At 38.6% G+C, this 12,675-nt stretch overlaps 1 protein-coding gene across 2 annotated transcripts in view; it reads right to left on the minus strand.

Moving 5' to 3' along the window:
* The window catches only part of BTAF1 (B-TFIID TATA-box binding protein associated factor 1), a 114,752-nt gene extending 102,882 nt beyond the window's left edge, over nt 1-11,870 (minus strand). The window contains exon 1 of one of the 2 annotated variants that reach the window (XM_090277974.1): nt 11,575-11,870. In XM_090277974.1, the coding sequence (XP_090134100.1) occupies nt 11,575-11,742 (168 nt within the window). In that variant the 5' untranslated portion in view covers nt 11,743-11,870. The remainder of the gene's footprint in view (nt 1-11,574) is intronic. The other variant, XM_090277976.1, reaches the window with a different exon arrangement.
* Between the last annotated feature and the right edge of the window lie 805 nt (nt 11,871-12,675).

The raw sequence follows: 12,675 nt of genomic DNA on the forward strand, positions 1-12,675 counted from the left end.
CAGAAGACTTTTAAAGGTTCTACCTCTGTCACTTATAAGAGGACTAAGGAAGCTCATTTTATTTAACTTCTTATTTTGAAGGCAAAACTAGATAATTTAGCTGTATTTTACAACTTCACATCATTGCAATATTTTTTGTAGTTTTTTCCCCTTATATAAGATGTTTTTCATAGCTTTGATTTAGTCAATGCCAACTTCCTTAGACTTCTGCAAAGATTTTAACTACATCATAATTCCTTTTCCATGTAGTTTCTGCTTTTTGTGACCAAAAGCAAAGCTGGCTTACAAAATGAATACTCTAAGGAAATGACGATAATAACCTGTTTATAAATCCATGTGTAAAAAGTTAAAAAGAAAACTGACAGATTTCAAAGTTTTCCCCAATCATTTCCACATTCCTGGAGCCCCAATTATATCATTCCCTACTCCTTGAAAAAGGAATGGACTAATTCACTGAGTACCTATATCTACAGGTTATGGTACACAAATGACCTCAAGTTCTCCTCTCACTACCTCTAAAGATTGGTCTTTACATGTCCCCTCTCTTTCTATTTCAGATGAAAAGACAGTTCCCACTCTTCAGGACTTAGATATTGTCCCACTGTTTTCTTGACACTATCCCCTTCTATCCTCAATTATCTTTTCTACAATATCTTAAATCACTGACATTCTTTTCTATCTTCAAATATGCAGAGGTCTGTCTCTAACCAAAAAATAAATTCCCTGACCTCCATCTTCTAGAACACTTTCTTTTTACTGCCGAACTCTTGAACCAGTGTTTGAAATCACCTCTTTCACTTACTTATCATACACAATTTAATCCATATGAAGCAAGTTCCTAATCCTTTTCTACTACTGAAACAGCACACCTGAAAGTCATCAATTAACTTGTAAGATCCAAATCCAATTTTTTTGTGAATCCAATTTTCTTGACTCTTCTATGCTATCTGATATCTGCAAATATTCCACATTCTTAAAATACATTCCTTCCTAAATTTTCACATGGTATTACCCTGTTCTCTGAATTCAATTCTTTCCTTAATTTCCTTACTCTTAACACTCTTAATATGAACATTCTCCCAGATTCAATCCTTGGATGCTTATCACTCACCAATTTCTCCCTTAGGAAACTGTACTATTTATTAAAACTATAACATAGTACGAATAATCCCTAAATCTGTCCCTTCTGGAAACTCTAGTGCCACACTTAAACTGTAAGGTGAGCATAACTCCATACTAATGTGATCTTGTTGCCAGATTTACTTCCTAACGCTCCCTTTGACTAAATTATTATTTTACTCTAAACTTTTTAATGGCTCGCCCTTACCTATCACACAGCAATCAAAAACAAAAAAAGTATCTCCCCAACATGGACCTTTTGGTGTTCATAACTTTGTTTATACGGTTTCCTCCACTTGGAATGTCTTTTCTTTGTTCAATTCTTCAGCTAGCTCCCATCCATCAAGATTTAAAATCCTTTACCTTTCTGAAACCATCTCAAACTATTACTTCCTCTTCTGAAATCCACATGAATTCTCAACTTAGATGGCCATTTTGGTATTTATTATGCTTTGTGTTGTGGCATCTCTTACACTGAGTTGTCACATGATGTCTTATGCTCATTAGGTTTCACCTCCTTCAGTGATTCTTTTTGTGTCCCACAACACTTTACACAGTATTTAAATAGAGTAAGCTGGTTTTTACTCTAATTAAAATTACAGATAAAGGAAAGTTCAATTCTCTTGAGAACAAATTTAAGCACTGCTTTTAAGCAAAAAAAAAGGTGCACTATATTACAATTTCTTTGCTTCCTTTGAGAAACATACTTAATCTACAACAGATGTATTATATAAAATCAAGTTATAAAAATAACAGAACTGATGGTAAGGTCATGTTTCAGTTAGTGAAAAGATCAGCAGAGCAGTACTTCAAGATTCTAATTATCAAGGCAGTTATGTCTGCTTCAAACAGCTAGCTGAAAGAGTCTGTGCAGCAAGCACAGTGTTCCTTCAATAACTGCCACCCTTCCTGAACTTTCCTTTAGTCCTGTAACCTAGCTTCACTAGATCCACACACCTACCCAAAGACCTTCAACCCCTCTCTAACCTAAGGCTGATCTGTCTCACAGCCACATAGTTCTTCTTGCCTCTCCTTTCTACAAAGCCTTTTATCTCAATGTCAGTCACCTGTGCTCCTCCACTAGCCAACTGCCCTGAGGGTAGCAGATCAGCTCTCTCTTTCTCATCCAGTTCCAGGCCTGTTTATCCTCACATCTTCCTTCCACCTTGGTAATAACCAAACATGCCACCCTGAATAGAGAAATGGGGACACAAGAATGCTTACTTAGGCCTCTTGACTCAAAACCTTTTTTGAAGTTCTCCATTCCTCTCTCCAGGACAGCAGATCGACACCACACAAAAGGAAGAACAAAGAGATACACAGACCAGGATCTGACAAGAGGGCAGTCTGACCTGTTACCCCAGGGTAGCCAGCTATAAGGAAAGAAGGGTAAGCAACAGGGCCAGGCCACAATAGAAAAGGCTGGTATAGTGAACTGGTGGGAGAGGAGCAAGGTCTTGAGACTGGGTCAGCATTATGTTCGAGGGCAGACAGGGTCCTTGGTGAGGGTGAATCCTGAAGGAAGCTAGGTAGTCAGAAGAAAAAGGAAGTTAAAAGAAGGGTTGCTTGAGGGAACATAGTACTTAACATAATATGTCTTTCAACTAAGCCTTCTCTTGCAGAAAAGCTAATAGAAAAAAAAAAGAAATGCCATTCTTCATTCTCTGAAGACAGATGGAGAAGAGGTAACAGATGTCAACTGAATGTAAGGTACCAAAGACTACAGAAGAATAATTTAAATAAAACATAGGGTAATTATATTTGACAATATCCACTGCCTTTGAATCTACTAATGATAAGAAATCTGGCCCATTTTCAATTTACATTTTAATTCAGAGAGATAACTACACAAGACATAATACATGTTTTGTTTACCAACCTGTGATTTCAGCCAACTGCTCCAAAGATGCTTAGAAAAAGGGAAGAGCACAGGACGTTTACAGAGGTTATACTAGGGGCTGCAGTCTAACCCCTCTTCTCTTCAGCTCTTTGTATTATGATATTCATAAAAACATAAAAAGAAACTGAAAGAAATCATATAGGGGTGGGCAAAAGTAGGTTTATAGCTGTAATACAAAAAAATAAATAATAATACAAGAATAAACTCTGTGTTTTGTGTACTCACAACTCTAAACTACTTTTGTCCACCCCACATGTATTTTAAATTATGCCCTAGATTACTACTTCATTGTGAATAAACATGTATATGTTGTTTTCACTTCTAAGCCATTTGATGAAAGAAAAAAGGTATAAAATATAACTTCCTTAATCTACTTTCAATCTCAATATCAGGATAAACTTAATCTTTCTGAAAATTTGTGGAAGGAATACATCACAAGAATGGCTTTGTAACCTTAACAAAAAGAGAATGATCAGTTAAGTTTGTCCATTTTGTATTTTTTACATTTAGCAAAAGTGCATTACAATTTAAAAAAGAAGCTATTTGAATTCTTAACCTTTCTGTGTTACATAGAGAAGAAGTATCTGATATGAACACTAAGTCCTACATAGTATTATTAAGCAAGAAAGTTATGGTCAAAAGAAACAACTTTCAAGACATTCCCTAGACTGGTGTTTTAAAATGCAAATCTTCTTAGTTCATACTGTGGGTAATTTGAAATTATGTTAATGTTACGTTCTTTAAACAAGAAAGTAGCTTAACTTAAGATACCATATAGAACACAAGGGTGAACATGAGGATGTGAAACCACAACAAAGCCAGCGGCATGGCCCATACACGCGATAGATAAATTTTATTTCCCTCACTCCCACACCAGAACATAAACTCCATGGGAATAGGGACTCCATTTTTGTTTTGTGCTTTATCTCTAGCACCTAGAACATAGAAAGCATTCTTGTTAAATGTTAAAACAACAAAACAAAAAACAACCAAGTTGTATTCTCCTTCAGGACATTTTTACCTAATCTCTACCCCAATCTAATAGCCTGTTGCCTTTCTGCATGATTTTATCTTGATAAAATCTCAGTTCTTTAGCAGTAATATCTATGGTTTTATTTATTTTTAAAATTTTTACATCTTCATGTAATTCCTTTTTTTCTTTGTTAAATATTTTATTGTTTATGCTATTACAGTTGTCCCACTTTTTCCCTTCTCCCCCCTCCACCCAACCCACTCCCCATTCCATAATCAGTCCATGCCCATAAATATTTGTGGTTTTAAAACTTCATGCAAAATTACACACTTTAAAATGGTAAATTTTATGTTATGTGTATTTTTATCACATTAAAAAAACACCCTTTATACAAGTACTTTGAGTAATAAACCAAAGATACAGGAAAGAATTTACCATAGGGATTGAATAGAAAAAGCTTCTATAGTGCCTCCTCTACCTTTCCTGGGTTTTTTGTACCTACATTTGTTTAAGTATGAAATATATGCTATACAGCCATCCCTCAGTATCAAGGGAGATTGGTTCCAGGACACCCCCACTCCACCCTCCTTGGATACCAAAATCTGCAGATGCTCAAGTCCCTTGTATAAAATGGCATAGTATTTGCATATAACCTATGTATATCCTCCAATATACAACAGGTCCTCAAGTCCTCAAATAACATCATTTTGTTCAAGGTTGTTTCATTATAATGTTGATGAAATGATGAGATGTCACAGAAGCTTAACTGTTGTTTATATCAATTAGGGTCTGATAAAATGGTTTCATTATAAGCTTTTTTCCCTTTAAAGTCTCAGGACCTATCAACAATGCTGAGTGAGGACTCACTGTACTTTAAATCATCTCTACATTACTTATAATACCAAATACAAAACAAATGCTATGTAAATAGTTATTATACTGTATTGTTTAGGGAGTGACAAGAGTCTGTACATGTTCAGTACAGATGCACGCACTATGGGCAGGCATTCCTACATAGCACACATCAATAACAGTGTAACTCCCCGCCCCCTGCCCCAAATATTTTCAATCCACAGATGCAGAACCTGCAAATATGGACCGCCAACTGTATGTAATTTACAATAATCTCTTCTGTCAATCCTATAATGAATTGAAATTAGCAGTAAAGGAGGAACAGGCCTAACAAACACAAGAAACATGCTGTCCTATAGATAATTAAGATCATTTTAGCATTTTCGCTGCCATTAGGAAGAATCCACTGCAACTTTCCCCACATCAAGAAACTTCCTTTTATTTGGCAAAACAGGCCTGTTGAAACAATGTTTCTCTGAAGTATCAGCAGTGCAGAGAGAGAAAATTAACAAAACGGAGCAAAAGTTCTGTTAATATATAGCCATTTGTTTCCTCCATAACAGGGTATGCTCTGATTTTTTTTCCTGAATCTTTTCTGAACACTGCATCATTTTCAAATGCAAAGGTATATGTGTCACAGGTGTTAGGGATGGCTTCTAAGTAGTCAAATCATACTATTGTCTAGATATTTTAGACACAAACCTTTATAGCTTAGATCACCGAGGAAAAAATATCTAAATTGTATTTAAATTTTTTTTCTACATGATCAAGGAAAAACTGTGTTCATATTAGCTAGTGAACATGAAACAACAGTCAACTGATTCAACTGTGGCATAAACATGCAAAGGTATCAGAACAACCTTAACAAAACCCGTGTTAAGCCATGGAACCCAATAATGTTAGATTCACCATCTTCTGCAATGAGCTTAATGCCCCTTAATAATTCTTCTAAGGCTGCCTTTACTGTTGGTGGCCCATCCCCAACTAGGCAGGTGACAGATGATACTGGGAGAAAGGCTCACAGAACAAAACAGAAGTATTCAAAGATTTAACAATGGCAATATCAATTGTTTGCAAACAACACTGAAAGCTGTAATATTACTAATTTGTCTTTTTGCTGAGGTTGGTTTTGTGGGAGCAAGTCAAGAGGCTAATGAGTGAGCTTAGCTGATTTTCCAGCATTCACATTTAAAGGGCAACATTGTTTTCTACTCCTATATTTGTATACCGTCTATTTTATTAAGGGTCTGAAGGAATTATACATTCTTCAGTAATACTTCACTGCATTTTATGGAGAACTTCAAATGCTATAATTGTATGTGTGCTGCTGAAGGGAGCACAAAATCCTGAAATTGTGTTTGCAGTTTTAGAGAGTCACAGGGTTTGTGGTGAGTTTTTTTTGGGGGGGGGGTGCAAGATTTAACTCACCCACGCATTAAGAGTTCACCGTGCATTTCATAATTTGCCACATTCTTACAATTCAAAGTACAGTAAAACTATAGGCTTTTATAAAACTATAACCAGGGTCTAAAAAATGCGATCATACTAAAATGCAGGGTTATAGTACAGCAAGTTTGCATTTTAAAATGCCACACTATCACAGAATTATACCAATCATAAACTTTTAAAACTAGTTCTAACAATATTTATTATGTTTTTAAAGTTATAAGCCTGGCCAATATTCAAAGCTGTAGTGAAAGCTTTTCTTCCAGAGAAAAAAATTGTAGCTAAACTCAGAAGCACTCACTGAAAAACACTGGAAATATTCTACTACACATAAATTACAGTAAATCATGACAGGCATTAAAACAAGACACCGAATCACTCATTTTTAAAAAAAGTGTATTGAGCACCTACTAGAAGCCAGGCACTCTGCTGGGGACAGAAAGATCAGACACATTCCCTTCTCTGACAGAGTTTATGTTAATCCAAGCAGGGGAGAGAACAATGAAACAATCAATTACTAAATATGATAAACATTATGATTGACAGAACACATTGGTGAAAATCACTCAGATAAAGAAAAGCCAGAGAAGGCTTCCTGAACAAACTATTAATAGGCTTAGACCCAGAATATAAGGTTGGAATTACCCAGACTTTGGGGCGGGGAGATACACAAGAAAGAAGTGTTCCAAAGATAAAGATTAAGGTGTGAAAACACAAATTTGGAAAAGGGGCAAAGAGAGAGAGGGAGAGAGAGAGATGCACAGACCTTGACACAAGGTGAAGCTAAAAAGGTGAAGCAGGAACCAGATCACAAAGGATCTGCTAAGATATGTTTATTAAGAAATTTGGACTTGATCCTATGGCATTAAGAAGAAAAATGACCACATTAAAATTAGTATATTAGAAAATAATATAGCTGAAGTGAAGAATAAATTAGAAAGAGATGCTATGTGAGGCAAGAAGAGCAAGTGGCTGCTGTTGCAGGTGTCCTGGATTAGAGGTGATGGCATTATGAAGCAAGATTGTGGTAACTGGTATGGGGGGTGGGGAGACTGATCAGAAAAAGATTAGAAAGACAGAACTGACAGGATTGGGTTTGGTGATCTGCTGGATGGGGAAGAAGGAGAGAGGGAGAAGTCAATTATTATTCCTAGATTTCTGAACCTGGTTATTGAGGAAATAATGGTACCACCTGTTGTTTCCTTTCAGTTGGAAATATTTACAAGGTCCTAAAAATATTACAGATACTCTTTTCAGTTATATGCACTGATATAAACTGAGCAAAATATTTCAGATTTAATTCTGGCAAATGTAATTTTTATCTTAAACTGTCTTCCACCTATTTTGCATAAAGTAACATTAGAATGAGTTTGTATTTCACAGGCATACGCGAACAGGAGAAAAAGAATATTTAGTTAGTAAAGAAACGTGCTTAGTACATGGAGAAGGCCAGTTTGAAATTAAAGTTTGCTATTCAGAGTGAAACCACGAATTAAAAAGGCAAGAATAGACAGTATCCCCAAAATCCAAGAGCCTCAAGTGTTTCCTTTGAACCTATTATATTACTAAAATACAAAGGAGTAGCTCCTTCATAAAGCCATGACAGACTTCTTAAAAAGTAGAATTTTAACAGAATTTTGGCAAGGTGAATAATAAAGCATCAACAGGAAAAAAAAAAAAAAAGCGCACTACCCTTTTAAATCCAACGTCAAGAACAAAAGGCAGACTACTAGTCAAGATGGAGCATAGGCGGACATGATTCGCCTCCCTGTGCAACCATAAAGAATTACAACCAGATCTCAAAACTGATAACACCCAGACCATCAAAAAATCGAGCTGTATAGAAGTATGACAACCAAGGATTTAAAGAAGACACATTCTTCCAGATGGGTAGGAGGGGTGGAGTGCCAGAGACCCATGGACAGGCGGCAGGGTTGGAACAGACAGGAGGGATACCTTAGAAGAGAGCAATCCCAGCCCCAAGCCAGACTGAACAGCCTAGGGTTCCAGCACCAGGAAGATAAACCCCCCGTTATCTCTGGCTATAAAAATCATTGGGGTTGGGGTGATAGAAGAAACTGCCAGATTTTCGCCACTTAAAAGTAGGGCCAGCACAGTCACAGAACATGCACAAACTCATCTACTCCACTCCAGAATTCACCACCAAGGCAGTAGCTGGAAGGGCGCCAGTCACACACAAGAAGGAGGTGAAGTGACTAGAAACGGGGCAAGCACAGGGCAAAGATCCAGAAGTCAGGTGGGGGCATTATCCCCTCTCCAAACCCTTGCCACACAGCCACAAAGGGGTGAAGGGGGTTGCCCCTCCTTGGTGATTATCTAAGGCTCCACTCCACACAATTTACAGGTGCCTTTTCTACATAGACCACGCTACTAAGACAGGGAGTCAAAGCAGCTCTACCTAATACGCATAAACAAACACATGGAGGCTGCCAAATTGAGGAGACAAAGAAACATGGCCCAAATGGAAGAATAGGGAAACCTCCCAGAGAAAGGACTAAGCTAAACAGACATAGCCAACCTATCAGATGCAGAGTTCAAAACACTGTGATCAGGATGCTCAGAGAACTCCTTGAGTATGGCAAACAAAAAAAAAAAAAAAAAAAGAAATGAAAGCTACATTAAGTGAAATCAAGAATACAGTAATACACAAGAAACCAACAGAGAAGGGAAGGAAGCCAGGATTCAAACCAACAATTGGGAAGGTAAGGAAGAGATAAACATTCAACCAGAACAAAAAGAAGAAACAAGAATTTAAAAAAACAAAGAGAGGTTTAAAAACTTCTGGGACATCTCCAAATGTGCCAACATCTAAATCATAGCGATGCCAGAAGGAGAAGAGGAAGAGCAAGAAATTGAAAACTTTCTTGAAAAAATAATGAAAGAAAACTTCCATAATTTTGTGAAGGAAATAGACATACAACTCCAGGAAGCACAGAGTCCCAAACAAGTTGGACCCAAAGAGGACCACACCAAGACACATCATAATTAAAATGCCAAAGGTTCAAGATAAAGAGAGAATCTTAAAAGCAGCAAGAGAAAAGCAGAGAGTTACCTACAAAGTGGTACCTATAAGACTGTTAGCTGTTTTCTCAAAGGAAACTTTGTAGGCAAGAAGGGACTGGCAGGAAATATTCAAAGTGATGAAAAGCCAAGACCTACAACCAAGATTACTCTATCCAGCAAAGCTATCACTTAGAATGGAAGGGCAGATAAAGTGCTTCCGAGACAAGGTGAAGCTAAAGGAGTTCATCATCACCAAGCTGTTATTATATGAAATGCCAAAGGGACTTTCTTAAGAAAAAGAAGATCAAAAGAATATGAACATTAAAAAGGCAACAAACTCACAACTATCAACAACTGAATCTAAAAAATAAAAACAAAAACTAAGCAAACAACTAGAAAAGGAAAAGAATCATAGGTATGGGGATCATTTGGAGGGTTATCAGCTGGGAGAGGGAAGAGAAAGAATCGGGCAAAGGTGCAGGGATTAAGAAACATAATTGGTAGAACAAAATAAGACAGGGGGGGTGATAAGAATAGCATAGGAAATGGAGAAGCCAAAGAAAGAACTTAAACGCAGGACCCATGGACATCAACTAAGGGGGGGGACTGCTGGAGGTAAGGGAGATACCAGACAGAGAGGGGAAACAGGGGAATAAAACTGGGACAACTGCAATAGCACAGTCAATAAAATATACTTAAAAGAAAAAAGAAAAACAAAAGGCAGTACCTTTAGAAATCCACTCATTCATTCAGAAATTTAGGTACTCTAAACTTCTGTAAATAGATTAGCATTGGCCAAGCAGATCAGGCTCTTTTTAAACACTTTGTTTTTTGTCTCTATAAAACTATATCTCATACTGTGAAAATATATTTAGTCAGTTGTAAGAAAGGAATTTCAAGAGCAACTCATTCCCTTAAACATTATGTCACCTGATAAACAAATCTCATATTAAGTTTATGTATCAATATACTTATAACGTATATATTTATGTATTCATATGGCGGTAACAAATTAGAAGATATAACTTTCTGTATTTGCAAAAATCGAAAATACCACTTGTGTTCTCTCCAGACACTTTACTATATATCACAAAATAAGAATTTCCTCACATTCAATGGCTTCAATTAACCTAGGAAATAAAAACTAGATGCTCCACACTACAGGTACCTAGCAACCCCCTTCACTCAACTCCCGTGGGCTTCTCCCACAAACTATTCCATCAGTTATCTAGAGAGTCTGTGTCGGATGGGTGATCCGTTCTTCCTCTTGCAAAACAGATCAAGCTTGAGCGCATACTGTATTAAAGAAATGTGTTCACTTAACTATGGAAAAAAACCGAAAATTATTTGTTTTCTGAACTATCATTCTTCCTTCAGTCTATGTGGTGGAAGGAACCAATTCTCATGAAAATTTACCCCGTGAACTCTAATGAACTTTCTAAATCCATCCGGTTACTATCAGAGGGACTGCCCCCTACTTACATTTACATAGACCCACTAAAATTAAGCCTCTGACAAAAAGTTTCCCCACCCTTCTAGCCTACTGCAGGGAAGGAAGACTTTCCTCTGATAGTTATCCACATACGTTGGCTTTCCTACAGTTTTCCTAGGTTTTCCTTTTGATAGGCAACACTGTTAAATAATTTAAGACTTGTGCTCTATCTGTCACGCTTTAATTAAGGAAAATGGTACTAATACAGTAATTTGCCAAAGACTACAATGCTGACAACTGAATGCTTACTGCTACACAAAAGGAAGAATTTCACTGTGATGTTAAAAACAAAAACAAATAAAAAAACCTCTTCAGAAAAGTACATATCCCTAAAGCCATAAATATAAATTTTAACGTAATGAGAAGGTCTCTTAGCTAACAGTACTCTAATCGACTTAAGAGAGTTGCTACCAAGTTTCCCGTGAAATGGAGGTTAGGGATCAGCCTTAGAGTACTAAGATAAAAGGATCTCCTAAAACTGAAAGAGGGAAGAGGAACCAGACAAGAGAAACACGACGAAGAAAGAGAAAAAATAGCTCCATCGTGGCAAGAAGTCAATCCCACAAACACAAAAAGACATTTCGAACGCTTCATGGGGAGTACCCCGAGCCCTAACCCCCGCAAACTAGGGGCGAACTCTAAAGTGTGTGGAATGGTCCCGAGCCCAGTGTCAACGGGAACCGCTCCTTTCTCGGAGTGGGGTCCCCGAGAGGAGACGGTGCCTCGCCCGGGCCGCCTTCCTATGCGCTCGTCAGCAGCGAGACCCACCTGGAGACCGCCATGACCGGGCGCCGGCGGTTCGAGGTTCCCCGCGAGCCAGGCGCCGCGCCGCTGGGGCGCTAGTTTCCAGAGACCAAAGCGGCGCAGGCCCAGGACGCAGAGCGGAGGGGAGCGGCCGGTGCGGCGCGAGGCGTCCCGGAATGGGCCCTCGGGCATCTGCCCCGCCGCCTACCCACGCTCGTCCCCGCCGCTGCTCGCAAGCAGGGGGGTCTGACACAGACGAGGCGGCAGTCCGCCGACCCGCACGACTTCAAACCCGGTGCCCCCAGCTCCGCTCTTTGCTGACGCAGGCGTCGGCACGCCGAACTGGGCGTCAGCGCGCCGGAAGTGACGTCAGCTCACCGCGTGGGGCTCCGCTCCTCGGATGAGGGCAAGGAGTACTGTACACGCAGCTTTGGGCGGGCCGCTGGCGCTTTATTAAAAAGAAATAATAATAATAAAGTCCTTTTGTGATCATCTGGAGAGGGTTGTTAGTCTTAAAGTGAGGAGGAAGGAAGAAATATGGGGCCCCTTATTTCCTAGAGAAGGAAAAGAGCCGGTTTAACCAAGGCTCCGGAAGTTCAAAAACTTGGTTTGCAATTCTTTACGGCCCCATCCTCATCCTACGGGACTACTTCTAGAGAAAGCAATTACGAAGAACCTTACGATGGTCTAGTCCAGGCGGTGATGCCAGTGGGAGGGATGTAATTAAGAAAGATCTGCAATGGCACTTAAGACAACTCACATGTTTGCCGTTTTTGGCAGTTCTGTATAGGTATCTGAGGGAAGGTCTTTGGCAACCATTTTGCCAAGTTTGATTTCTTTTTTATGTTGTTGGTACCATCATTTTCTCAACTAGATGTGAAAACTCCCAGACTTGGGGAGGGGAGAGCGGAATTATCTGGCTATTTGGTTGCTTAAGTCAAGTCATTAGGCTTTGAACCTTGATCCTGTCACCCAGTGCAGGCCCTTATCACCATAAACTTGATTTTTATGAAAGTAGTCAAAAGTAATATTTCTCCACCTTCTTCACTCGAGCCCATCTTATATGCCACTACCAGATTACTCTTCAAAAAACACAAAACACTGCTTTTATTGTGTCACTCCTCT

The sequence above is a fragment of the Furipterus horrens genome, unplaced genomic scaffold, assembly GCF_987537825.1.
Source record: "Furipterus horrens unplaced genomic scaffold, mFurHor1.1.pri manual_scaffold_5, whole genome shotgun sequence".
NCBI classification, from domain to species: domain Eukaryota; kingdom Metazoa; phylum Chordata; class Mammalia; order Chiroptera; family Furipteridae; genus Furipterus; species Furipterus horrens.